Source organism: Hippocampus guttulatus, chromosome 5, assembly GCF_054856545.1.
Source record: "Hippocampus guttulatus isolate MCC_2025c chromosome 5, RoL_Hgut_1.0, whole genome shotgun sequence".
In the NCBI taxonomy this organism is placed as follows: Eukaryota; Metazoa; Chordata; class Actinopteri; order Syngnathiformes; family Syngnathidae; genus Hippocampus; species Hippocampus guttulatus.
The window spans coordinates 20,487,042-20,514,453 of NC_141265.1; the positions used below are offsets into that span (position 1 = coordinate 20,487,042).

The window sequence follows — 27,412 nt, forward strand, 5'->3', positions numbered from 1 at the left end:
TTTCCAATCCAGCGGAAACGCAGAAACTTTGACAGGAAACGGTAGATGGGAGCTGGCGCTGTGATGAGCTGAGCTGCTAATTTCAAAAAGAAAGGGTCCAGTGCATTTAAAATCGAGGCACATTGGCTACTTTGAAGTCAAGATGGCGCCCGAGTAGGCAGCCGTCAGCAAGTGCTCTCATGAGCCTTGCTTTTTTTGTTGTTTTTGTGTTTGTTTTGTCACTTTGTGTTTGTTGTTACGTCGTGTGGACCTGATGTGGACTTTTTTCAGCATTTTTTTGGCCACGACATTCATCAAGGAGGAGACTCTGTGCTTGGTGGTTGCGCCTTCTCGGCAGCATGGGTATACCGGCACTGTTTTTGACTGGGAGGAATGTCGGCGCCATTTGACTGTCGTTGCTGGACAGTCCCGGGGCGCTTGTGTCTTGCGCCTGTAATGGGCAGCATTTTTCACAGCCCCGCTTTGTTCAGCGGAGAGATCGGTGCTGTTGAACGGTTTGTGTCTGGATGGATGTAAGTCTTGAGGAGCCGACGATGAGAAGAAAGGAGCGTTGGAACTGGGAGTCGCGGCTTGGAGTTTGAAGCGGATTACGTGGGACAGGAGAAGTGAACTCATCTCTTTTCGTCAATGGACGCTACAGCTTCGCGTTTGCTTTCAAAACTTAGCTTGGAGCAGACGTGTGCACATTTTCAGCACGACGTCTCTGATCCACTGGTGAAAGGACACTTTGATCCTCTCCTCTTTCATCTAGAACTGCTTCAGACAACAAAGTGTATGCAGAAAAGTGGTGAAGATTGCACGATTGTCTGTGTCCTATGTGTTGTGCTGTGTTGTGTTATTTTTGTTATTTTGACTTTAAAATGGCACCGCAAGACTGGCTGCCTTTCCAGCAGCTCCTATATTTTGTTGTTGTACTTCTTCCTTTCATAACTTTGCTGCTGTGAATTGGGAATTTCTCCAATGCGAGACTAATAAAGGGTTTCTTATCTTTTTCTTATCTATTTTGCGTCCCGAGTTGGCAGGAAATAAAGAAGACGTGTCCAAAAGAAGATTCAAATCACGCATACAGGCTTTAATCTTTTAATAATGCAATCATTTTGTGGGGGTCACGTGACAATCACCCGACTGCATAATTACCCCCCCCCATGACACACACACGCACACACACACACACTACTTGGGGTGTCACCATTGAATCGGAATTACACGCTTGAACACGCGACTGGTTACGAAGTGCACTCTGACGTCACTTTACGATGTAACACGACATGTCACAGCTACAAACACGTCAAGTGCATGCTGATGCATTGCTGCATGAATAACATTAATGACAAACGTACTACAGTCAAAGACAGTAATTCTATATAGCGATCCGTTTTCATTGATAAAATGTGTCTGTCGTCTGTCTAATCTCTGGCGTCATCATCATCATCAACATCATCGCCCACGTGCTCTTTGGATAGACAATTTCAGAATACGCTGCATACATCTACAAAGAAAGTCTTTGAAATCAGTTTACGATATTGATTCATCATGAATGGCTTTACTGAACTTAAGTTTGGCAAAAGCTTAAAAAAAATAAAATGAAAAAAAAAAGGAATATATGCAAACTCTGCATTACGTCTCTGTGTGCTTCTTTAAATATGTTGGTAACTAAACTGCTACCTTGATCAGAAATAAGTTAAGCATATAAATAAATCACATCATAAATTTGGATGAATGAATAATCCTTCATTCCAAACAAAAGCCAAACTTTACATTGTAAAGATGCACATTTTCTCATCTTGACTCAAGAGGAAAAATAAATAAATAATTGACCGATTCCACTTATCTAGCTCGTTAAGTTACTTGGCTCGCCAAATAGCGAGACAAGTTGGACCTTTTCTTTCAATCTTTTGATTTACGTCCACAAAAAGAAAAAAAAATCCTAATGGGAACACTCACGTGATATGACGTCGCTGTCACCAAATTACAACACAGTGACACAAAACCTCATACGAGTGGGCGGGGATGGGTGGACCGCAGGTCATCGGTCGAGGGCGGGGTCAAAGGATGGACCGAGATCTCGCTGGTGGATCCTCACTGATCACTGATGGAGATTCTAAACCAAGCACATGTGATTTTTGGAGAGGCTCTTCTTGCGTCTTCTCTTTGTAACTGCACCGCTTGTGGTGTGTGTGTGTGTGTGTGTGTGAAAGCATTAGAAAGCTGGAGGCATTAGAATACATAGACCGATGGTCATAATCAGTAAAGCTGCAGCTCTCCTCAAAAGAACACTATTCCTGTTTTAATCCATGCACCATCTCCACATAATGCTCCACCGTTTGTGTTCAAAGATGCATCGCTTCAAACCAGGGGTGTCAGAGTCATTTTTTGTCACGGGCCAGGTTGTCATTCTGCTCACATACACAACAAATTGATGGATAACTACTTTTGAAATCAGAAGTCAGTAAAAAAAAAAGAAATATTTCTTTCTTATGTTTCATGATTACAAGGCAAACTTAGCATGGCTTCTCCGTCTTTTCTCTTCGTCCGTTCATGAAAAACGATACTTGTCGGGAGCGTAGCTTACTCGCCGTGTTTTGATGAAGCGTAAAAAGGCAAACTTTGCCAAGCGCATCGAGTTGCCTTGTGTATGAAATGTGCAACGCAGCTGAATTTCCCTTGCCGTAGTTCCAACCGTCTCATGAGATTGCGCGATTACCTGGGAACTCCAGGCGGCGGCGCTCTGTTGGGACGAGACGGTACGGACGGTCCGGGGTCGGGTGACACAGCGGGACGAGAGGGGGGGCCGGGTGGCGCGCGGGCCCCTGGGCGAAGGGGGCCGGGCGGGGCTCGGCGTTGCGGCGTCGGACTGGACATCGGGGACCTGCCGTGGCATTTTTTTGCTTCAAGGCGATTTCTCCACGGGAGGCTTATTTCGACAAGTGACATTTGTTTCGGGCGGCGTACCTGCGGCCTGACGGCATCCCCGTCACCTGTAGCCACGAGTCATCCACGGGCGGCGGCATGGAGGTGGTGACGGTGGACGTGCTGATGTCGCCGATGATGTTGAGTCCTTCTCGCAAAGCGTGGTACATCCTCAACATGTCGTCGCGGAGCTGAGCCTGACACGTCCGGACGGAAGGAGGGAGTCGAGGACGTGCGCGGGGACGCGGGGCGGGACGGCGGTGGAGGTGGCTCTACCTGCTCCTGGGATTCCTCCATCAGAGTATTTTGGTCGGTACACGAGTAAAGCTGAGCCAGCAGGTCGGCGTGGATGAAGTCCTTGGTCTGAAGAGCATCAAAGACATCGGCTGTGACATCACTTCCTCCGTGCGTTTGCCCGCCGAGGCGCGTCATACATTGTTGACCATAAGGTGCATGATGGTCTTGGGGACGAGGTCCCTGATGGTGCGATGGATGATTGACAGGTAAGAGTCCACCAGGCTCCGAACGATCTCCACCTGCCTCTCCAGCTGAGGATCCACGCTGTGGATTTGCCCGTCGCCGCTGGAGTCCTCCGCCTCCACCTTCACCCGCGCACACACACACACACGCTCATTATAATACCGCATTTGACATACAGCCTCACGCACACGCACACACACGTATGGTCTAAGTGAACGAGACGTGACTTGCTTGACCTTTTTTGCTTTCTGCACTGTCCTGAAGTATGAGTCAACGAGCGAGCCTTGTGTACGCTCGAGTGAAATGAAAGCAAAATGGAGGTACGGGATGGTCATGCTCAGGCACGTGGGCAAGGAGACTCACAGTCACTGTTTGTTGGATGAGCCCCACGTCGAAATGCAAAAATGAAAACAATCGCAAGGAGCATGTTCACACTGAGCTCCAACTGACTCTAGATCCTGACAACCTTCGTTGGAGTAGAGTGAAGTGTCCAAACGATGGCCCGGAGGCTATTTGCGGGCCAGAAATTTCGGCATAGCAGGTTTGAGTCAACCTGGTTTGTTGAAAAGGATCAATTCTGAGAGACTCTCATTGAGAAGTAGCACTTGCTTAGCCGCTAATTGCTAGCCACTCAACGCTAATGCTAGCAACAGCAGCTGTAGGGCAATGTCAGCCCAATTCATGAAAGATTTTTTTGCGACCTTATATGTTGTTTTCTATTCCATCTACCAAACTTTGTATGCAGCATTGGTTGTTTTACAGTGCGATATAAATACAGCTGAGTTGAGTGGAGTTGTAAAAATACGACGGTGTGAGGGTCACGACCTGCGGTGCTCCAAAGGAAACCACACCGACATCCTTATTTGCACCCCTGATTCTCAAATTGTTTTCATCTGACTCACCTTTTCTTTATCCTGTCGGGGAACAAAGCAAATGTGACAGTGAAAAGATGATCATCATCATCATCATCATCATGAGGCGCTAATGAGGAGTACCACGCTGCGTTCGGGGTACACTCCCGCGCGTAGGAAAGACGCCTTCCAACTGTCCACCTCCTCCTGAGACTCACTGGCCAACTCCAGCTGACGGTAATCCTTGTACACGTTCCTTAAAAAAAAATAATAATAATAATAAATAAAACACGCGTGCTTATGTACATACTTTCTATTATATACTGTACAAATACATCCACATATGTGTATCTCGTACCTGTGCTCAGTGTTGAAGAGAGCAAAAATGTGTTTGCTGGACATGAAACTCTTCTCGATGTCTTTGAGTTTCAGGCGATCAACTGTCAGCATGTACTTCTTGTCCTTCTCCTGCAGGAGGCAGGAGAGCCATCATCAAAATGCCCTCAAAGGCCTCGTAAACCTCCAGTGTCATTGAGGTTACCATCCGATAAGCGTGTGCAATTTTTTTTAACTTGGAACAACATATTCAATTAAAAGTACAGCACATTCATATGATTGGAGGGGAAGTCAAGCCAAAGATGGTCCTTGCAACAATATCTTCTGTGCGCTCCCACCAGTGAATATTGAGTCATAAGGAGATGAAGCCCTTTTCAAGGCATCCAAGGAACCTGACATTTTATCCAGGCATTGCCCCGGCTGTCAACCGAAATTGACGTCCCTCGGGCTAGCATGGCGACCGTCATCATTTGCAACGAGAGCCTGATGGCACCTTGACGGCGATTTCAGTCAGTGGTAAAGAACGGTACCGGACAAAAAATGGCCGTGCCCCCCCCCCCAACACCATCATTTTTTTTGATTATATGACCAAAAGTGTTGACTTGAATTCCCCGATAAGCTTGGGTACCAATTCTGAAGATGTAGTGCCCAATTTCAACGTTCTCCCTGTATGTCGTGTGCCAAGGGGACGTGAACTTGCATGTGCGTCTTACCTCGTCGTCTTTGTACCAGGACAAATTCTCGGCGGTCAAAACAAACCAATACTCTTTGGCTCCACCCTTCATGATGCCGATGTTATTGATGGTCAGCCAGCCTTTGCGGATCACCTGTCAGCAAGGTGAGTCACGGGCTCAGGAAGAGCACCCACGCATCGGCGGACCGACTCACTCACCATGATTTCATCCTGACAACCGGAAGCCAACCAGAGAGAAGAATGAGTGAATGCACCAAAAGACGCCAGCCGGCATGTGCAGGTCACGTGATCAAGTTCACCTGATTGCCGCTCGCCTTCTTCTTGCTCATCTGACTGCTCTTCTGCTGAGCACTAAGGGAGCAAATACAACGGGGACCCATTGAGCAATTTCAATTTTACAGATGACATCTTTTTCGACGGTGACTTCGGGCAGTGGGCGGGGCACACCCTAAACGGGTTGCCAGCCAACCACGCGGCACACGTCGATGAACAACCGTTTGCGCTCGCAATCACGCCCAGGGACAACTTAAGAGTGTTCCGTTGGCCTGCCATGCATGTTTTGGGAATGTGGGAGGAAACTGGAATACCCGCAGAAAACCCACGCAGGCACGGAATGGGAGGACATGCAAAGTCCATACAGGAAGGCCGGTCCCGGATTCGAACCCACTACCTGTGCACTGTGTGCGGACACGCTAACCGGTCACCCCACCGTCCCGCGTTACATGTTTCAAGTGGGTTTCAATTGATATCAAACGTAAAAAGATCGCGGTTGCCCTCCTCCACAAAGCTTTGTTTCTTTGCCCTTACTTTGCAAAACCAATGAAGTCTTCGTGGTTTGTGTTGATGTATGCCAACTCAATGTCCACCAGCAGCAGGACCTGACGTACGCACACACACACACACACAAGGACAGAGACTGGTAAAGCTGGATCAAGACTGACTTATTTGACCACAACTTCCAAAAAGTCTTGGACCGCAGCCATCGTGGCCGCACAACTAAAGCCGCAGCAGCCGTAATATTCATGCCCTGAGACTCTACTTTACTACACGCTAAAGAACGTGACTCGACAGACGGATGAGTAGACAGACACCTGCTCTTTTGTGCGACTTTCTCTGTCTCGGATGTGCTGAGTAACGATTCTTTCCATCTCTTCTCGCAGCAACGGGTACTGGGCCAACTGGAACAAACACATGTTAGCCTCTACGCTGACCAGACGTGTGATGCGATGATAAATGTTCGCATAACAGTACAGTGTCGTAGCACACGTGCTGTAGTACAAGTTACCTTGAGGGCGCAAAGTCTGACAGTGTTGACGAGCTCGTTGATGACCAAGTCGATGCACTTATGACAAGGTTCTTTAATTTGGCTCATCTGACGCTTGACGATGGTCTCAAAGGCCATGTCGGGTGTGAACAGACCTGTCCTGAGCGCACACAAACACACGACGTTGAGACAGAGATGCTCACGCAGGCACTGGACGAAGCCCGCGCGGATGACACAAAGTCACCTGATGCCGTGAATGTTCTTGATGGCATAGCTGATTTCTTTGCGAAGAGTCTTCTCATCACTCTCCAACTGTACAAACAGGCAGACGCGTACAGTTCAGTGGAGACTTCGATACGTACGGAACGACAATGGCACCAAGTGGCTAATGCTGCTAATGCTAAGTGAAGGATTTGTGCAATTTGACTCCATAAGAATTGAACAGTTTGTTTTTTGTGTTCTTGTTGATCGTAGCTTTGCTGATTTCTGCATTTCTTTTTGCATCGACGTGCGGTCACTTGAAATGGAGCAATCAAACTGTTCCGGTCCGTTCTTGACGTGCACGAGCGTGTGTGTTTACTTTGACGAGATCAAAGGGGAAGCGCTCGTGAAAGATGCGATTGATCTTGGCTCCTCCCGAGAGCTCGCTGGTGTCCACCTGATCTCCGCAACCTTCGATTCGCTTCTCAAAGTCCACCGCAAACTGCTGCACCATTCTGAACAAAACACACACACACACACACAATCAATCTCGAAGTGTGGAGGGTCCACACGGCCCAGTGGTGACCTTGCCGAGTGACCATGTGCGTGCGTGCGTGCGTGCACTGACTGCAGCAAGGCCTTGGTTTTGCGAGAGGGATCGTCCGGATTGAAGTTCTTGTACTCCGCGACTTCCTTCTCGATGTCCAGCAGCTGCTTCTGCAGTTTGCTGCGTAAGGCGGGCAGTGTGTCTCGGATGTGATTGGTTAGTTGCTGTGGTGACACAGCCCAAAGCATAACGTCAAGTCAAATGCCAAGACGGATGCGAGAGGAGCGAGGGAGGGTTGGGGGGGGGGCACGCATGCGCACGGACCTGGTTGAGAACCTTCTGCAGGTAGGCGGTTCCCATGCGCTCGGCCAGGTGTCGGTAGGACGCGTGGGACAGGAAGAACTTCCTCTCGGCCTGCAACGCCGCCGTGATGTCCTTCCGGCCGTCAATGTCTTTCTGACTGCGGTTGACCACTCCGACGTAACCTGACCGGGCCGGGTTGGGAAAGAGCTCGCGAGACTTTCACAAGTCCTCAACGCAACGTAATACTTTGAATGACAGCAGGGTGTCTCGCGATCAAGGACAAGCCAGGAACCAAATCCAAGAAGGCGACTCAGTCTGAGCCGATTGGTTGTCGTACCTCTGCGAAGCGGCAGCAGTTTGTTCTCCAGGATGTCTCTGGCATCGGTTCCTTCGTCCATCAGGTCGAGTTTGGTGATCACACCGATGGTTCGGAGACCTGTGCACGCACACGCACACGGAAAATCAAGCGTTGGCACGCGTGGAAGTAGAAGACGTGTAAGATGAGGATAGGGCGGGCCTTGGGCCACCTTGGGGGTCCACCTCCTTGGCCACCTTAAGCGCGTCGGAGTTGGCGAGGTCGGAGTTGGCGGGAGAAACGGCCAATAGGAGGCAGTTGTCCTTGGTGACAAACTGCATGAGCATGTCTCGGATCTGCTGCTCGATGTCCGCCGGTTGGTCGCCCACCGGGACCTTGGTCATCCCGGGAAGATCGACCAGCGTCAGGTTCAACACTGAGTGCGGCACAAACACGCAAAACAACATGTCAACACTCTACTGTGCGTGTGTGTGTGTGTGTGTGTATGTTACCATTGGGCGAGAAGACACGCAGGTTGATGGGAACCGGACTGATTCCTTTGTTTTGTCCCGTCACTCGATCCGTTTCCGCTTCGATTTCCTGACGAACTTCCTCGAAGTCCGTGAACTTTTTTCCTTTGCAGTGCAGGAATTCGGCATATTCTGACAAAATGACGACGTCATCGGCGTTATTAGCAGCACACATACCAGACTGGACATGAAGTAGACACCCAGTACGATTGATTGGTTCGGGGGTGCTCAGATGCGTATTATTGTGCAAATCACTGTCGGCTTCATCTCTTTTCGACAAAAGTCATGGCACACGTTAACAAATATCGTCACACGATTGACGCCGGCAGTGCTCTTAGCTTGTTAGCTGCCTTTGGAGTCAAAACTTAAGCCCTGCTCAATGTCTGATCTGACTAATGTCCACCAAAATTCATACGCCCATTCCAACTCTTGTCCACTTAAACCTGTCAACAAATAAATAAATAAATCGGCACAATACAACAAAACTGGCAGGGTTTACTTTCTGGACCAGAGCATGTTTTACTTTAGGCTTCCCTACATCCGGTTTTCTGCGGCTATCAGCAATCAAATTCAATACTTTTTATCGCTATTCTTAATGCAACTGTGATTTGAGGGGTTCGTAGTTTTCGAATGGATGGCTCTGCGTAAAGAATGGGCAAAAGGAAAGATGAACTTCGTTTGAACGTAGCTTTCATTTTTCAACGTCTTCTCCGCGCAGTACCAACGAGAACATACCTTCTTCCGGCTACTACAACACTTCCTGCTTTCCTTTAGCCAATCAGACGCTCTCAACATAAACATGTTTAAGAAATTATTAAAGACAATATAATTTGGGTAACCTTAACATGAAAGACAATATTATAATGTTCAAACATAAAATGATAATAATTAACAATTTAACAAAAGCAACTTAAAACAAATGTCATGCCCACGACCGACGGCACACTCACACCAGCCCAAAAGGATTCATCTCATCCTTTACGCGAGAATGTTCGTACGCAGGCTTTACGCACACTTGATCAATGGGGGCTCCAGATTCTACCTTGGAAACGTGAAGCAGACTTGCCGTCCACTATTTCACTTAGAATGCAGTCCAAGAAGCCTCTCACCTGTCGGGCAGTTGATGAGTTGCAGCACTAGGGGGCGCCGAGTGACAATGCCAGACCCGCGCGGGAGGAAATCTCTGGTGGGAAACGTAGTATCATGAGTATGATCATGATCATATTACATGTGAAGCATTTCCATGTCAAATGCAACACCCCCAACCTTTCGACACAATGACACGGTATAGTTCATGGTTGATTTAATGATTCATAAACAATCAGGGAAGGCTCCAGGATTTTTTTCTCCCCTGGGGCTAAAGGGGGGCTTGACCGATTTATATGGAAGCTGAGAAAATAATGTATAAATGTTATTTAGAATAAAAAAATAAAAATAATGTTTTTTTGGAGGGGCTTAAGTGGGGCGACGCAGATTTTTGACAGCCCCCCCCCCCCCACACCCCCAGCCCCGGTACAGCGCCATCCCTGTGAATAGTTAAAGAGCAGGAAAAAAACATCCTCAACAGTCATTCTCAATCAAGAGTCATAATAATGAAATATATTATCCTGAATTCATCGAATCCAAAGATATAGTCGATAAAGATGAATGACTGAGAGGCTCCTGTAATGATAGAACCGATGCGAATTATTCTGTTTGATTGCAGTCATGTATTGAGAAGGCTGACGGAATGCCCTGTGCGCGTCCATCAGCCGAGTACGGTTCGGTTGGGCTCTGCGGCAGGAAAGATGGACTTACTTGCCCACGAAATTCTCCAGAACGGAACTCTTGCCAGCGCTTTGGCCGCCCACCACGGCGATCTGAGGGAGGTCCAAACTGGCGTTCTGGCCGATGGCCGCGAACGCGTCCTGCAGCCGGTTGACCAGTGGGATCAAGTCTTCCATGCCGCGGTTGCCCATCTTGTCGTCCGGACGCCTCCTGCGTGCCTGCCTGCCTGCGTGCTGCTGCTGCCTCTCCTCCCCCTCCTCCTCCTCCCCGTCGTCGTCACGCAACGCGACGGCTGTTCGGACTCTAAGCTGAGATGTAATGACCTTCAGCTCATCCCCGCGCCAACCCACGCCTTTGCACATCCGGCCAGTCTCTTTCAAAACAAACGTCTGTCATTTAGCGTTTTGATTTTCTAGTTGACTAGTCAACTGGTGAAATCGCTTTCGAGTTAAAACAGGAAACATCATCAGAAAGGCCAAATATCTGAAAAATACACTTTTACTGTGTAAGACTGCTGTTTCAGGTGTGTTGAAGAAAACCTGACGAAGAGAGGACGTCATCAATCAGCTGCAGGTGCGCGTGAATATTTTCACTGTCTCACTTGTGGCCCCACACCCTACTATTTAAATGACGGGGGGGGGGGGGGGGGCTCGCCGTCGTCTTCACTTTCAAGGCTCAGACTAAAGAACATCCTGCACGTAAGTTTCCAGGCCAGTGCTTATCTCCGCTTTCATTTTGTGTGCGTGTAGTTCAGGGGTGCCCATTAGGTCGATCCTGATCTACCGGTAGATCTAAGACAGGTCCCAAGTAGATCCGAGGAGTGTCGAGGAGAAAAAAAAAAAAACAATCATTTGGGTGTCTTTGTACATGTTAGTAATATATATTTTTTTGTGTTTATGTACAGTGCACACTAATCATCTTATCAGTCTCATTTTCACAAAAAAAATATTTAAAAAATAAAATAAAGTCGGTAAATCTTGAATTTACGGTGTGCGTGATTACGTCATCGGAAGTTGTTAGCTCTCAGCAGTCTGCAATTGCAACTTGTGATCAGAACTGTTGCGCTCTATCTTTTATCGTCATTATTCTAATTCAGAGTTTGCTTCGTGTACAATTCACCGAGGGCACGAGCAAAGAATAGGACTCTAGGAGGGCCCAGGGAACCACTTTAAAACAGTACGTGTGAGCTATGATGGTTAACAGGCTGCAAAAGTGCGTAGCATGCCTCAGTTTCAGGCTGTTTCTCATCATGGTGTGCGTGTGTGCGCGCGCGCGCGCGTGCCGGTAAGGGTAGATCCCGGGAGGTTAGTTGATCGAAAAGTAGATCTTCGATCCAAAAAGTTTGGGCACCCCTGGTGTAGTTGTTTTCGTGTTTGTATGCCAGGGGTGTGCAGAGGGTGCGGTCAACGGGGCGCACCCCCCACCCCGACCCCCTTTTCTACTAATTACCGAAAATGCGTTGGGAGCATACATGTGATGTGCATTGTGAATCAGTGGGGCGAAACTTTAGAAAAGTCCCGTGTGGCATCTCGTGTGCTTCAACACGCCATTATTGTGCTCATGTTTGACTTTGAGCGTGTGCATTTCACCTTTTTGTATGTGCTCGCAAGAGGCGTGGTCACGTTCATTGTCCGTGTGTCACGTTACTAGATGAATAAATAAAAAATGATCACATTTCATTGTATGAAGCTTGATCATGTTTCACGCCACAATACATGACCACATCTTTCTTAAATAATGCACCACGACTGTTGTTGCGTAATTTTGCAAGATCTCGTTTTTTCCGCCGCTCAGATGCAATATGGCGGCCTGCTCGCGTCAAACGTTGGTGGATATTGAATGTTATCATTGTGTAGCACTTGCCTAGCACACATGCGGCACGGAGTCTGGGAGGCAAAGTTGTCGGACCAGCTCAACTCAGTCTCCCCGGGTGCTCCCTGAGTCCAATTTGGGTCTTTCTGGACAGTCTGAGCCCTGAGTCATGGGTGGCAGCGCCTAGCGGGCACCCAGTGCTGAAACTCATTTCATCTTGCAGTAACTGTGTCGTTCAGTGCGTCCGGTGTTTCTGTAATGTGTTCAAAACGAGCGGGTGCGCCCCCCCCCCCCCCCCTGCCCCCCACCCCTTGCAGGTGACGCAATGGCATCCCACCCAGAGTTCGAGCTGGCAGGTCTTCGGGCAGGTCTCCAGGTATGGAGGGTGGAGCGCATGGAGCCTGTTCCTGTTCCCGAGAGTCTTCACGGCTCCTTCTACTGCGGGGATGCATACGTGGTTCTCAACACCATCCAGTGCCCAGGGCGCCCCCTGCAGTACCGACTGCACTACTGGCAAGGTGCCATCATAGGTCGCATACTGGCAAAGGGATCGGAGTGCAGCTAATGCCTTTGCTCTCTGGTTGGGCCCGGACAGGTGAGGAATGTTCCCAGGACGAAGCTGGGGCGGCTGCCATCTTAACGGTCCAGATGGATGACTTCCTGCGGGGTGAGCCAGTCCAATACCGTGAAGTCCAGGGTCATGAATCCACCGCGTTTGTGGGCTACTTCAAATCGGGACTCAAGTACTTGGTAAGTGGAGCAGAGTGGTTACCGTGACGATAAAGGAGATGTCCCGGTAAGGTTGGCATGATGTATCACAGGCAGGGGGCGTGGCCTCAGGATTCCAACACGTGGAGACAAACGACATAGACGTCAGGAGACTGCTGCAGGTCAAAGGGCGACACGTTGTCAGGGCTACCGAAGTCCGCCTCGGCTGGGAGAGTTTTAACAGGGGGGACACCTTCATACTTGACCTGGGGAAGGTGAGAAGGAAGTTGGTCAGTTTGGCAGGCAGGCTCTTTAAAAAATGTCCTCGTCCCACCAGGAGATCATCCAGTGGTCTGGTTGCCATAGTAACCACTTTGAGAAACTGAAGGCCACCATGGTGAGTAGTGATGTCATTTTGGTGGCTCGCGATGTCATCGGGAAGAGACGAGGATCCTAGGATGATGTGGGCAGGACTTGTGTTTGAGTGACAGGTGTCCAAGGGTATCCGTGACGATGAGCGTTGTGGGCGGGCCTCGTTGCTGATCTGCGATGACGGCTCGGAACATGGAAAGATGATGGAGGTGAGAAGCGCTGTCCTGTTTTTTTTTTTTTTTTTGTCACATTGCGAGTCGGAATGCTTCTGACTTTTGCGTTGAGGTGCTGGGGGACAAACCCGAGCTTCCGGAAGCCCAATCGGACGACATCAAGATGGACGCCTGCAACAGGAATCTGGCAAAGCTTTACAAGGTAGGACACGGCGTAGTATGGAGAGGAAGATGTTAAATATCGGCGTGATTGTTCTTGTATTTTGCAGCGCTTAAAGTAGGCCCAAGTAGAGATGTCTGCATGAATTTGAGTCACCTGAAATGTATTTCCAGGGCGCTTTAAAACAATCGCCAGCGCGTACCAAGTGCTGTCCATCGAGCAAAAATTAGTAATAGAATAATCAATATTTGCGATACATCTTTATCTCTGGGAGGAAGGCTTTCATTGTGACTGGGGGTGGGGGGATTCCATATGTTGCTCCTCAGGTGTCGAATGCAGATGGCAATTTGGAAGTGGCCATGGTGGCCCAACGTAGTCCCTTCTCCCAGAATGCTTTGCTGTCCAGCGACTGCTTCATCCTGGACAACGGAAGCAACGGACGCATTTACGTGTGGAAAGGTTGTCACGAGTCTCTCGCAATTTCAAAAACCGGCGTCACATTTGTTTTTTGTGTGTGTGTGTGTGCTCGCGCAGGGAAGGACGCGAACGCGGAGGAGCGCCGTGCTGTTCTCAAGCTTTCCGAGCAGTTTATCGATAAAATGAATTACCCAACACACACTCAGGTATACACACACACACACACACACACACGTGCACACATAGTTGGCTGGACGTTGTGTATAACTATACGCTGCCCCTTCAGGTGGAGGTTCTTCCAGAGCACGGGGAGACGCCGCTCTTCACGCAATTCTTTGAGGACTGGCGCCATCCCGATGACGTGGTTGGCATGGGAACGGCCTACATGTCCAATCAAATCACCAGGATTGAAAAGGTGCGCAGAGATTTTTTTTTCTCGTCCTGATGGCTTTGACAGGGTTGGGCTACTTTCTGATTGGACAGGTCCCGTTTGACGTGGCGTCTCTCCACCAATCGGAAGCCATGGCGGCCCAGCACGGGATGTTTGATGCGGGAGACGGCGACAAGCAGGTGCGGTCAGAGACGCTTGCGTGCCAGTCTCTGTCCTGGAATGCGTGTGCGTGCGTGCAGGTGTGGCGTGTGGAGGGGCAAGACAAAGTGCCAGTGGACTCGTCGATGGTTGGCCAGTTTTGGGGCGGAGACAGTTACGTCATTCTCTACCGGTACCATCACAAAGAGCGAGATGGCAGCGTCATCTACATTTGGTAAGATGATCGGAAAAGACTGCCGGTGCTTCTTCTGGCGCACTTTGAACGCATCGCTGTCACCCAGGCAAGGAGCAGAATCCAGTCAGGACGAGCTCGCCGCCTCGGCCATTTTGGCACTTCAGCTGGATGAGGAACTGGGAGGCGGGGCCGTGCAGGTGAGAGTGCGGTCCGGCGGCGGGTTTCGCACGTCCCACTCCACTTGTATCCGCAGGTGCGCGTCGTCCAGGGCAAAGAGCCCGCCCACTTTATGAGCATGTTTGGGGGCCGGCCAATGGTGGTCTACAAGGGCGGGACATCCAGAGGGCGGGGACAAACGCAACCGGCCAGTCTGCGCCTATTCCAGATTCGAGCCAACGTCGCTGGGGACTCCCGAGCTGTGGAGGTGAGGACGGGCATCAAATAATCCCACCCAACGTTGAATGACAGCTGCAAGTTGAGAGAAACTTGGAAAACCTTTTTGTAGAATGTCGAAAGCGCTTTCATAGTAACCATCAGTTGGTTGCATGTGATTGCAATACCTGAAAGACGGTGACTTGGCGCTGGGGGGGGGGGGGGGGGGGCAGACATGCTGGCCAAATAGTCACAGCTGCGGATCTCCATGTAATGAGCGTTGCACCCACCAGGTGAGGGCGTCGTCCTCCAGTTTGAACTCCAGCGACGTCTTCCTGCTGGTGTCATCTTCGGGATGCTGGATGTGGAAAGGTCGCGGTAGCGGCTCGGCCGAAGTCAAAGGGGCCCAACATCTGGCCCAACTCCTGAGGGAGAAACCTGTCCAGGTGGATGAAGGAGGGGAGGAAGGTGAGATGGCTTTTCTCCCCCACCCCCCTGAGAACCAGTAAGCAAAAGATGACGGCAAATTTGCTTTCAGGGGATTTCTGGGACGCACTGGGTGGCCGCGAGGACTACTGCAAGTCTCCCCGATGTGAAGCTCAAATGGAGGCTCATCCTCCTCGTCTGTTCGCCTGCTCCAACAAGACCGGAACCTTTCTGGTCAGTCGACGGTGTGTCGGAAGTTGATACAGTATGTATATATTTTTTTGTTTGAAGTTTGCTGCCATCAGGGTCTGCTGTTATTGTCTTCAGATGGAGGAAGTTTCAGGTGAGCTGACCCAGGAAGACCTTGCCCCGGATGATGTCATGCTCTTAGATGCCTGGGAGCAGGTTAGTCACGCTTTCACCTTGTCTTCCGTGGCTGCCTGAGAGCGGGCAGTACCTTCCTTCCAACTGGGCCACTCGTAGACTTTGGACCTGCATGGTCTTTTCCACGTTGCTAACAAATACTGACTTCCTCCCAGGTTTTTGTATGGATTGGGAAGGACTCGCAAGCGGACGAGAAAAGGGATGCGTTTGTTTCAGGTGAGTCAAACCTGAAGTGGTCCTGAGAGCGGGCAGGAAATGACCCGCCGTGGTCTTCCAGCTTCGAGGTATATCGAGAGCGACCCGGGCAACAGAGACCCGCGTACGCCGGTGGTGACTGTCAAACAGGGATTCGAACCGCCAACCTTCACGGGCTGGTTCCTGGGCTGGGACCACGGCTACTGGACCACGGACCCCCTTCAGCGAGCCGTGCAGGCGCTGCATGCCTAACCCCACCCCGCGTCACTTTCTGTTCAACACCTTGAATAAATCCTCTCTGCGGATCATTTTGTCTGGCCTCAGATGGGGTGTGGGGGGGGGGGGGGAAAGGAAAAAGCACACAGATTGATGCGGGATTACTTTATTCGACTCTCATGTTGGAGAATTGCACAACGAAAAGCTTTACAAAGACAAACAAGTCTGCTAAATTTTCCCACGACAGTCGCTTTACGTTCAGGCTTGTGATTAGTCGCCAATGTCAACGGCTAGTATTAAAGAACTGGTTTCCATAGAATTTCAAAACAACGTTTTGCCTTTTCAAAACAAGACGTTTGGATCACGGAACTGATGTGATGGGCGGGGTGCTGTGTTGAAGCCTTTCCTGCTGCATTCAAACAAATTCCCTCGCGTCCTCAATAAAGCATCGGTTGGAAGGCGTGCGTGTAAACGGGAAATGTCAGACTTTAAAGTTCATCTTGGACAGGGTGTGTGTGTGTGTGTGTGTGTGTTGCTATGGAACCTCCCACTCGCAGTTAACGGTGCCGCTGGGCCCGAGGCTCAGCAATTACCCGAATTGCGGAACTCGCCGTTTTCTGTGATCTGCAGGGATGATGTGTTGCTAGGCGACAGACCGTTCCTCTGCGAAGTCACGCCGTAGCGCTCCTTCAGCTGAGCCAGCGCCACCATCAGGCGACTGTTGGTAGCATCCAGATTTGCTATCCTCTTCTCCTGAGGCACACACGCGTGTTCAAATGGTCATTTAAATTCTAGGCAAGTAGTAAATTGGGCCGTATTAGAGGAGGAAGCGGGCCATTTGCTCGCCCCTCCGTTAAAACGGACAAACCTGTGCCTCAATGATCTTTTGTTTGGAGTCAACCACAGCCTGCATGTCGGAATGGTCTTTTTTCAGCTCCTCTTCGACCGCCATTAACCTGCTCAGGTCAAAGAGCGTTAATTCTCACGCGTGCGCGCGCACACGGGCAGGTACGCGCGCACACACGGAGTAGTGAACCTGCTGATGATGCTGTTCATCTGGAGATCTTTGTCATCCTGCAGCCTCCTCAGTCGACTTTCGGTATCCTCCAGCCGAGCCTGAGGCACACAACCGGGCGCGTCGTAAAAGCTTTGATTTGCTGGCGTCATAAAAACTGCCAACGTCGTGTATGCATGTTGTGCGTGTGTGTTGGAACTAAAGAAAAGCTCTCGAGTGTGACCAAAGGGGAACATGGCAGACCTTGCCGGGATTGAAAACGAGGTGACCAAGGAGCGACGAGTTGCACCCACCTGATATTCCTGCAGCAGACGCTGGTTCTGCTGATCCTGAACCACCAGCCGGGCCTCACACTCCTCCTGACGCAGAGCCGCCACACGAAGTTTCTCCTGCAGCAACGCGATGTCCTGCTGGTACTGCATAAGCACAAACACACACCGCGGGCCTCAGGTTAAGGGGGCCGGTGGCAGGGAGGTTACCGTTTACCTTCTCGATTAAGGCGTCGTCATGGCGATCGTCTTCCGCCTCGGGGTAAGAAGAGGCGGAGTTCATGTTGAGAAGCCAGGCGGCCGTCCGGTCCAACGCACATGGAGACGGCGCCTGGGTAAACGCACGCGCATACACACACGTGTCACACCACCGAGCGTCTGGCCCCATGGAGGTCGCCACGGTAACACACGCGGACCTTGTTGGCGGTCCGCAGTTTTTCGGGACTGTCTCCTTTGGATGAGGACGAGGCCTGGCGCAGTCGCGAGTGTCCGCTGCTCGGCCAATCGGGACTGGACGACATCATGCTTCCGGAGGCGGGGCGCGGAGGGAGCATGCTGGGTGGCGTGCGGCCCCGCGGCGGTCCCGGAGGGGGCGCCGAGGAGGGCGGTGGCGGTTGGTCGATGCGACGCTGAGGACCCAAACTGTTCTGACGAGGGGGGGCGGCGCCACCTGGGCCAAGAGTGAGTGTTCATCATCAGTGACATCACAGACATGCAGACGTAAACGTTGCACACCCCCTTGTGCACGTGCAAATTGGTGCCCCACATAAAATGGTGGGAGAATGCACGCACCTGCAAGGTGCACAAAACCAGACACTAAATACGTCACCGAGGTATGTGCTGTATATCTAGGAATGCAAACACCTGCGAAATGATCATGTAGACGTGACGAAGGAAAGGAAAAAAAAAAGTTACTCGTGATGTTTTCCGAGAGCGCTCGTCTGTTCTGCTCTTCTCCGCTGCTGCTGCTGGACATGGCCGACAGACGCTCTCCTCGCTCGCCCCCGGCGGCCACGCCCACTTGCATCTGGGTGAGGAAGGCGGGTTTGGGCGCAGCGGCCGAGTTGCGCTCGTCTCCGCCCTGCGAAGTGGCCGAGCCGTCGGAGGGCGTGGCCTCGGCTCTGTGCGGCTGTCGCGACGACATGTGATAGACGGGGTTCTGGAAAGACAGCGGCAGCAGCCCCGCCCTGCGCTGCCATTGGCTGTCGTCGAGAGCGTCGCCGGGGGAGGCGTCCTGTAGGTCCACCAGAGACAGGCTCCGCCCTTCCGCACTCATTTCCTGCCCCGCCCTCCCGTACGTCGCGTCGTCGTTGGGCTCCGAGTAGGAGGAGCTCGGGGCCGGAGAGCCTCGCGGGCCTACGGGAAGACGCGGAAGTTCAGAGGCTTCGGGAGTAGACGACGGGTGGAAGTTGAGAGGTCACCTGATGCCGGCTGAAGGCTGGAACCTTTTGTGACGAAGAACAAATCTTTGTTTTCGGGTGTGGGCGACGGAAGCCTGGTAAAGTCCACCAGCCTGCAAAAAATCAGTGAGTTATTTCCAGACAGCTTGAGTGACGGCTTTTCTGTTGCGGATGGCGTTCTGGTGGTGAAGGCCGTGTCTCACTGAGCCGCAAAGGTTTGCGCATCTGTGCCCCCCTATAGTTGAATGTTGGGGGTTTTTTCATGAGTGTTCGTTCCAAGGTCGCAAACTGTCACAAAGATTGATCTTTTTATGTATTGCAAAAACAAACGCGACTTTTAATGTGATCGGAACGCATCCGCGATGTGACACGCATGCGCACAAAGCACATCGTCAAGTGACACGCACAAAAGATGTTTACGGAAATATCGTTTTATATCGACAGAGGAGCGGTGCGGGAGGAGGTAGAAATATTTTGGGGAAATGAGACGGATCTCCTCGTTTTACGGAGATGTCTGCCAACGATGACGTCACGTGATTGCCGTGCGTAGTCCGATTTACATCTAACGAGGAGAGAAGACCAGGTCCGATTAAAAAAACAAACAACTGTGCTGTTCACACAGCATGAAAAAAAAAAAGATACGTGTGGCATATGATCTGCGGTGAGAACCGAGCCTTTGTACTCCAGTTCCCCGACCTTCTCGTGAGGCGGTTGTAAAGATGACCCGGGTGTTGAGACTGACCCTCCATCAAGTCCGACGCCGCACTGCTGGCCAAGTGAGGGATTGCAGGCCGCCAGAGGAGGCGAGAGGGGCGGTGACAGAGGCGGCGGAGACGCCACGTGCTGCTGGAGCTCGGGCGAGGAGGCCGACGCTCTCCCGGGATAAGCCCCGCCCCCAGGGTTGGCCAAAGCCGCCGAGACGTCTCTTAGAATCCGAGGAAGCGGACTGAGCTTGCACAGACACGACTGAGGACACGGTGAAAAATGGACGCGGCCTACTTGGTCATCTTGTGTGCCACCTGACCGCGCGTCTGAATGTTCGGCCCGCGCGCGGCCGCTCACCTGGTCCAGCTCAGCAAGCAAAGTGTGCAGGCAGGAGAGCTCCCGGCCGAGGTCGACGTATCCGTCGAAGCCGGCGCCGGTGTGGTTGAGTCCGTCGGGGTTGGAGATCTCCTGCAGGAATCGCTGCATGCTGCTCCACTGGCGCTCCACAAAGTCGTTCATGAAGAGCATGTACTCTTCTTTGGTGCCGAACCTGAAAAGAGAGAGCGGTGCGAACGGGTGCGCGCGCGTCACAGCGGTCGGGGCGGCGGCAAACGGGGTCGGCCGAATGGACTCACTTGCTAAAGTTGGCCAGCGTCTGGATGACTTTAGCGATGAGAGTCAGCGTGCGAGCCGTGCGCTCGTCCGGGTATCCTTGCGTCAGGTCAAAGAGCGACGGTGACATCACCGCCGGGCACAGGAAGCGCAGGAAGAGCGACGCGCTGATCAGGCGCTCGCTGATGTCCAGTCTCCCGCGACTGCTGCACTCCTGACGCCACGATGCAAAAACCTCCTTCAGCTCACGAGGAAACACCCTGTAGGTGGTGCACACGCACGCCACCGTCACATCGATGACCTGCACACTTTTGGTCGAGTCGGCGCCGAGTGCCCACCCGCGTGGTTGTCTTGAGTGTGTACGCGCGCATGCATGTGTGAGACCTGTAGGAGTCGAGTATCTTGCAGAATGCCAGCTCGCAGCACATCCTGAGGTTGGCCTGATGCTCTGCCAGGTCCGAGTTGGCGCAGCGCGACGCGTCCACCTCGCAGTTCTCGTCGGACTCGTACAGAGCTTTGATGAACTCGCCTGAACACACGCACACGCCACATGTGCAGTCCTGTGCGGCGCAGCGCGTTACGTCGCAAGTGTGCGGCGTACCCAGCGCGTCCTGCAGGTACTTTTGTCCAATCAGCTTCAAGTATTCCTCAATGCTTTTTGTGGCCAGGGTGTTCTCTCTGAAGATCAGCTGATCGTTGTCACGGTAACGGTCCACCTCCGACATCATCAAGTCCGTCAGGAAGTCCTGCGGACGAGGAGGGTCAATCGACGAGCGACGAGGGCGGCGGCGGCGGGCCTCGTACCTTGGCCTTGCCGGTGCTGTGCAGGATGTGAACCAAGGCGGCCGCCACTTCCTCTTTGGCTCGCAGGCCGATGGAAGATTCCAGCGTGTTGCACAGCAGCAGGTAGTTGGCGCTGATGAACTCGGCAAACTCTTTGTACTGCTCCATGGGCAGGATCACCACGCTCTGGTAGCGCGCCTTCACCCGCACCGTCGGCACACTCGACTTGCCTGCGCAGAAAGGCGGCAGCATGACAAAGTCGTAAACGTCGGCTGCCGTGAGCTCTCCGGCACATATCGAAAAACAAAAAGGCCGACGCGGGCCTCACCTCGGATGGTGCTGGGCACGCTCACCGTGTACCACTTCTCCACCAGTTGTCGGCCCGTTACCGTGACGACGGGGATGTTGACCAGGCCCACGTAGCTGCTCTTGTCCTTCTTGCGTTTCCTGTCCGTGTCTTTGTAGATGTGCAGCGTCATGGCGCTGACGCACGGCAGACTGCTGAAGTCAAAACGCTCCCCCCAAAATATGTTATCGGTCTTCATCTTGCAGGACGTGCGTGCGTACAGGCTGTCGTCCAGACAAAGTTCACAGAAGTACCTGCGCGCAAGCCAGCGGCCGTCGACACGGGCCGGGGTAAGTAGTAGAAGTCTTCAGCTTGTCAACCTCCAACCACATCCAAAGTTACCGGGGTCAACATCAAGTCAGATACAATTTTGCGTCACCTCTTCTTGGCGGGCAGGTCCTTGGCTTCGATGACCCACAGGGTCAGAAGGTTCTCCACGCGTCGGCTGTTGTCTTTGTTGGGCTGCACGGCTCGCCGCAGGTTCTCCATCCACTTGTCCCGTTCGGCCGCCGAGCGACACGAAAAGCACTTGGTCCCCGTGGAGGTGGTCACCTGCCAACCAGTCGCAACGGTGGATGTTGGGAGTCGGCCGAGGCACGGCGCTCGCCGACCGACCGACCGACGCGTGTCTGACCTCAAAGCAGTAGTCCTGGCCCAGAAGCGACGAGTGAACGGGTTTGATCATCACCGATTGGTCCATTTTCAGCTCCAGAGAGGCCACGCCCCTGTCGCCTAACACTGACTCCTGGCTAGCGCAGTGCAGCCGACGCATCACACGCCTGGACGCAAGACAAGCATCTCGAAATCGCGTATCCAGCCCGCGTTTGTTCTTGAACCACCCCGATTCGGCAACCGCGTGTCTAATAATCGATTCGTCATCAATGTGTCTGACGGTGAAAACATGACAACGGGAAGGAAGATGGAATGAGCACTTCAAGCGCCTCCAGAACAAACAAGTTCTCCATCGGTGAGCGACATACACGACCTCAAGAACTGCTTTTTTTTTTTTTCCAAGAAGACGTTTTATGGGCCACCAGTGACCAAAACACGGCATTCTGGTTCATATTGCGTTGGTGGAAGACGAATAAAGAGAATAATTCATCAAGCTCCAACAATCTCACGGGGCGACCATGTTGGGCAAATATCCCCCTCTAGTGGCTAGTTGACGTCACAACTACCCACGCCGACTGCGAATAACGTGACCGAGAAAAGTCCGCCGGGTTGCGGGGTATGCAGACTGTATTCCTGAAATGATGATTTTTAACTTGAACTTGCTCATATGTTGACCATAATAGCGTGTTTTCATTATTGGTGGCACAAACAATGTATTCTTGCAACAACAGAAAAGGGGTCGGTTTATCCCACCCTGTGTCTGTCACCTGCTGTAAAAAAAAAAAAAGGCAGCAGCTGACAGACACAGTTTGATACGTACGGCATTTTGACGTGACAGCTTGGAGAACTTGTCGAAATTTTGGCCCGTACAAACTTAATGAGGCATATTGAAAGGCATTTTACTGAGGAGATTTTGTTATTGTTTTAAAAATACCCTCTGAAAATTTGTCAAGGCCGTTTCAATTGAGCGTGCGATGACGTCCGCTAGCCAAAGGGACGTTTTTTGCCCCCCACGTGAAAATGTCGATCTCCCCAGAGGCAATCATCCGACCTGCAAAGTTCCTGTTGCCTCGTAGCCGTTGGAAGTGGCCAACCGAATTCGGCATTTGGAACGAATGTTATTTTGGGGAACTGTGGTCTCGTCGCTAGTGACAGGCAAAAGTTACGTTATCTGATTGATGAAAAAAAGTGCTGACGCAAATACTTTTCCTCACATTATTATTAAAGGCTCGACGTGAGAACAAGTGAACATGCCGCTATGAAATGTGAATTGACAGGAAGTTGACGTGACCTCATTCCGATTTGTTTTTTTTTTATCGGTGTACGACAATTCCAACAACCGTCACGTTAGCGTAAAAGCGCCTGGATAAGTCTAACATGCGAACGACGTACTTACAGTAAATTTACAGCTAAATATGCAAAATTAGAGCTGTGTTGCCATGGAATAGAACATCAAAACGCTTCTTAAATGCTGTGTAAAACAATCCAAGAGATGTAAATATTAGATTGTACTTTGAAGGCCATTGATCCGAACGAATATTAACATTACGGGGGTGTCAGAAAATGAGTTGACCGTCGCAGTTTCCCTGAAATACAAAACTTAAGTTGAATGGCTGCGTTTCTAAAGGTCGCATTTATAAGGGAGGAAGGCAGGGACAGCATTGCGTTCATGCTATCACGCACACGCACAGTCATGAAGGTTTTGGAGGCAGTGGCACGGCCAGCAGCGGCGCGCAGGTTGACTTTCGCCTTCGCGTCGCTGAAAAGCGGAGCTAGCCTAGCCGCATGCTAACGCAGCAGCGCACTCGATGCAACACGAACGCACTGCAGATGGTGTGTCGAGCGAGAGGACAAAAGAGGACAAGGACTCACAAAGCATTCTGTGGATTGAAGAGGAGGAGGAGGAGGAGGCTTATACATCCGTGCTCGTCTCAAGCGAACAGTAAGTAGCCCAAGAAAGACGAACCTGCTGATCCTGTCTGTCTGTCTGTGTGTGTGTGTGTGTGTGTGTGTGTGTGTGTGTGTCTCTGTCTGTCTGCCTGCCTGCGCGCGCGCGTCTCCTAGCTACTGATGCTGGATGCTCCAGCCGCGGCCCCTCCCATCAGGGATGCTGCCCTACTTCCTCTCCTCCATCTTTGAAAGACTGCAGCTGCTGCGCAAGGACACACAGTGACGACATCTTCTTCTTCTTCTTCTGCACGCCTCCCATGTTCAAAGTACACAAATGTACAATACCTGTTCGATGCCCTACCCACCTGGACTGCATAAGGTACCAGCGATTTCATCCTCTGTACACCTCCAGCGTGCGCCGGCGTCAAGCCGAAACCCTTGTATCTCCAAAATTTTCCCTTTTCACGAGATGCCCAAACCGGCTCGTATGTTCAACCATTAACATTGTATCACAAAAGACAGCAGGCCATTTTCAACACATGGACATCAAAAAGCGTGCCCAACGAACTCACAGCTTTCACTCTCTGAGGGTGTAAAAAGCAGGATTGAAGAGGATTTGCCATTGATCCTCTTTAGCAAAAACTAAAAATTCTTCCCGTTTCCATTCTTTGTTCAAATTACCGCAGTGGCATACGAAACCGAGAAATGGCAAACGAGCAGGACTGCGAACCCAGAACTCGCGATGGTGGAGCTTAACTCTATACATCTATTTCATTTACATAGGGTACCTTCAATGTATATCTGGACGATCTGCAATGCTTGACATGAACACGTATACTGCCGGTCCTGCTCTGCGCAGCTCTCAAGTATGCTCGCGTTTGTCGTTACCTGCCGTCATACGTGTTGACGCTGCTCTGGCGAAAGATTTTTGGATGGGAGCCACTTCTGCGAAGGGAACGCTTCAGCCTAGTGGACAGGAAAGCCTGAGCGGGAAAGCAGAAGAGCGCTCACACCGATGCCCGACATCGGGCCGAGAAGCATCTTCCCACCACGCCGGCGAGCTTCCTACCGTCACTTTGGCGGTGGGCGTGTCCAAGGCGCTGCTACTGAGTACGCTCAGGGGACGTGGCCTTCTCTCGGGATGCTCTGGAAAAGGTACAAAGCAGCCATGTTGGCTCAGCGAGCGCGTGCCACTTAGCCGTTCAGTGAGCCTCAAAGGCAAACGAACACTTGGAGAGCTCTTAGAAATATCATTCGCATTACCCCCCCCCCCCACACACACAAAAAAAATAATAATAATCGGTGATTAAAATTTATGCTCACTCTGTTTTCCTCATTAGAGTGGCAGCATCACAGAGCCGGGATGCAAGGTTACCTTGGATTGGACCCCAGTCGATTGCAGGCCAACAACGGACTGGTCGCCAATGAGTGACAAACGCACACTGACACATGGGGCAATTTGTCAGTCTTCAATGAAAGGAAGACGCCAGCGAGTGAGTGCTAAAATGTAAGCGAGATTTGGACAAATGCACTTTGCTCTTTCTACACGTACACTTGGCCGCCTCTAATCCCTTTTTGCATGGCGAAGTCCGGTAATACCAAATCGAATGCTTCGTAAATTTGACACAGCGTATAAATATAACGAGCATAAGAACGATAAGAATATTTTCTTCCCGACTTTCTTCTTCGCTCATCTCGCTCACCCGGGTGAGCGCAGATTATGACCTGAATTTATGACACAAGATTAAGATTGTAATCTCCCCAAAATCAGGCCTAAACTCCTCTCCGCCCCAACACGCACAAACGCAGCAAACAATCAAAGTCCTTCTTACCAAAGGCATCTTCAAAGTGCTCGTCCATTGTGTGTGTGTGTGCGCCTGTGCCAGTGCGAGTGTGCTTCACCTTTGTGGGCGGAGTGTGAAGGTGCTGAGGTCACATGGAGGCGGTACCTTAGTAACCACACGGTACAAGACTCCGCCCTCTCTGAGACCAGCAAAGGATGAACCTGGAAGACAAAACCCAGAAGCAAAAAAAAAAACAAAAAAAAAAAAGGGCTTTCAGAATTTATAATCTGTTGTTAGGTCAAGTAGTGCATGTCATCTGGGACACACCTTCAACTAACAAAGTTGATAAGTAACTGCAATGACTGATGGATTGATAATGGCAAAGCCTAAAGCCACGCGGGAGACTTTTAATGTGAAAAGGTCATCAGGAAGTGAGGCGAGGCGAGGCGACTTCACCTCCAGGTCGTCCAGCAGGAGCAGGCGAGCGTCAGATAGGATGCACAACATCCTGCTCCAAGTGTCCGGCTCCGCCCTCTGACCGCACGACAGCCAATGGACGGAGGCGCTCTTCAGCTCTGCGACATCAACAAAATGCTCTCAGGACAGGAAATCAAATTGCTCACGGCAGCGTGCCAGGTGAAAGCGTGCTCATGTTGTTGACTCCCAGTTGGTCAATCAGGCTGCTGGATTTCCATCAGCCTGTTGGAAGAACCAGACTATTGGGCCGTTGACGGCAATTCCGCCGGTGGACCCCGGGTGACCGCGATGGCAGGTGGCGCCGTCGTTCTTCTCACGCTCGAGCAGGCGGCGCCGATGCGGCCTTGTCCTGAAAATCTGAGCTCTTCCGTCCATGTGGCGGAGATTTTGTCACCTTGTCAAAATGTGCTCCAAATATTCACCTCGGCGCCTGAGACACTCCTGAATGCGGCGTGCCAAATTGTCATGAACAAGAAACAGAATTTTTGCGGTTCGCATGACCACGCAGGAGAAAAGTGAGCTCATTCGAGGACCACGAGTCATCCAGAAAGTCCGGCTCAATCTTTTCCCAAAACCAAGGAGAAAGACTTCCCAAAAAGGGAGGGCTGCGCTTCTTGAGGAGCGGAGTTTCCTACCCTTGGTCTCGTGTCAAAAAATATTCACCATTCAAATAATCTCCCTGGCTACATTTAAATTGCAACTCAGATGGCACTGAAATATGACAAAAAGGTTCCTTTGAGAACCTCAAAAGTGCACATTTTTCCACTGAAGTTTCAACTTTTTGTGTGATGCCAGCATGTGAAACTCTCTCACTTTTTAAAAAAAAATAAATTCACTTCAAGCAGACAATGGAGACACCACGGTTTGACCCTGCAACTGATTATCGCTCGTGGCACCCCAAAAAAATTCAAGATCCCAATGTCAACAAAGCAGCTATCAGTCAATCAACTCACCAATGACATTCATCCAGCCGAGATGTTGACATCGGGATAGATGTTTGACCAGCATCTCCATGGCAACGATAACCTAATATGCAGTGCGCGCACATTCACACACACACACGTTCCAACACACAAATAAACATAAGACAATGTGTACTCTATAAACATGGAGTCAGAGACACACATCGACACAAATGACACACCTGTCAATCAGTCATCAAATCAGAGAAGAAAAAGAACACGTCAACCGTCGCGCTAACCTGACTGGTCTAACTAAGCACCTTAAGAGCATTAGCAGATTATTTCCTCTTACTCTCACTGTGCGAGCACACACACACAAACTACTGCTGTGACATCATTAACTTGAAATTACGTCCATTGTCAGGGTGGGGGCCTCTTGTTTTGCTTTTATTGTGAAGGAAACGTGGTTAAATATTGTA

At 51.0% G+C, this 27,412-nt stretch overlaps 3 protein-coding genes across 12 annotated transcripts; 1 reads left to right on the forward strand and 2 right to left on the reverse strand.

Annotated features, from left to right (window-relative positions):
* Positions 1 to 1,066: 1,066 nt before the first annotated feature.
* On the reverse strand, positions 1,067 to 10,516 carry LOC147205432 (dynamin-1-like). Of its 2 annotated transcripts, XM_086111760.1 has the most exons (23): positions 10,209 to 10,515; positions 9,521 to 9,594; positions 8,394 to 8,543; positions 8,114 to 8,317; positions 7,924 to 8,022; positions 7,608 to 7,768; positions 7,365 to 7,507; positions 7,116 to 7,251; positions 6,780 to 6,847; positions 6,557 to 6,695; positions 6,363 to 6,449; positions 6,079 to 6,149; positions 5,571 to 5,622; positions 5,470 to 5,481; positions 5,291 to 5,404; positions 4,600 to 4,709; positions 4,386 to 4,497; positions 4,293 to 4,304; positions 3,345 to 3,512; positions 3,187 to 3,273; positions 2,953 to 3,107; positions 2,705 to 2,869; positions 1,067 to 2,101 (listed from the first exon to the last, which is right to left on the reverse strand). In XM_086111760.1, the coding sequence occupies exons 1-23, from the start codon at positions 10,367 to 10,369 to the stop codon at positions 2,080 to 2,082; spliced, it is 2,502 nt and encodes an 833-aa protein (XP_085967886.1). In that variant the 5' UTR covers positions 10,370 to 10,515; the 3' UTR covers positions 1,067 to 2,079. The 2 variants fall into 2 exon arrangements, with proteins under 2 accessions (XP_085967886.1, XP_085967887.1); XM_086111761.1 differs by lacking the exon at positions 4,293 to 4,304 and having other exon boundaries at positions 10,209 to 10,516.
* LOC147205433 (gelsolin-like) lies at positions 10,512 to 16,228 on the forward strand. Of its 4 annotated transcripts, XM_086111766.1 has the most exons (19): positions 10,737 to 10,876; positions 12,308 to 12,508; positions 12,586 to 12,740; positions 12,812 to 12,973; positions 13,036 to 13,095; positions 13,190 to 13,279; positions 13,356 to 13,445; positions 13,730 to 13,862; positions 13,938 to 14,026; positions 14,107 to 14,235; positions 14,304 to 14,390; positions 14,451 to 14,584; positions 14,652 to 14,742; positions 14,799 to 14,969; positions 15,211 to 15,385; positions 15,456 to 15,577; positions 15,671 to 15,748; positions 15,883 to 15,943; positions 16,005 to 16,228. In XM_086111766.1, the coding sequence occupies exons 2-19, from the start codon at positions 12,316 to 12,318 to the stop codon at positions 16,172 to 16,174; spliced, it is 2,190 nt and encodes a 729-aa protein (XP_085967892.1). In that variant the 5' UTR covers positions 10,737 to 10,876; positions 12,308 to 12,315; the 3' UTR covers positions 16,175 to 16,228. The 4 variants fall into 4 exon arrangements, with proteins under 4 accessions (XP_085967890.1, XP_085967892.1, XP_085967889.1 ...); XM_086111764.1 differs by having other exon boundaries at positions 10,512 to 10,751; positions 14,304 to 14,584; XM_086111763.1 differs by having other exon boundaries at positions 14,304 to 14,584.
* A 60-nt stretch (positions 16,229 to 16,288) lies between these two features.
* Positions 16,289 to 27,247, reverse strand: LOC147205434 (disabled homolog 2-interacting protein-like). 6 transcript variants are annotated; one of them, XM_086111757.1, is made up of 23 exons: positions 27,176 to 27,247; positions 26,985 to 27,057; positions 26,011 to 26,129; positions 25,673 to 25,775; positions 24,840 to 24,916; positions 24,659 to 24,753; positions 21,903 to 22,047; positions 21,648 to 21,820; positions 21,251 to 21,522; positions 20,944 to 21,152; positions 20,741 to 20,885; positions 20,524 to 20,668; positions 20,163 to 20,399; positions 19,885 to 20,077; positions 19,565 to 19,788; positions 18,844 to 18,935; positions 18,338 to 18,778; positions 17,839 to 18,092; positions 17,640 to 17,753; positions 17,447 to 17,569; positions 17,175 to 17,254; positions 17,007 to 17,094; positions 16,289 to 16,891 (listed from the first exon to the last, which is right to left on the reverse strand). In XM_086111757.1, exons 2-23 carry the CDS (start codon positions 27,043 to 27,045, stop codon positions 16,721 to 16,723), a joined length of 3,561 nt encoding a protein of 1,186 aa, XP_085967883.1. In that variant the 5' UTR covers positions 27,046 to 27,057; positions 27,176 to 27,247; the 3' UTR covers positions 16,289 to 16,720. The 6 variants fall into 6 exon arrangements, with proteins under 6 accessions (XP_085967883.1, XP_085967882.1, XP_085967881.1 ...); XM_086111756.1 differs by having other exon boundaries at positions 18,287 to 18,778; XM_086111755.1 differs by having other exon boundaries at positions 20,524 to 20,885.
* Between the last annotated feature and the right edge of the window lie 165 nt (positions 27,248 to 27,412).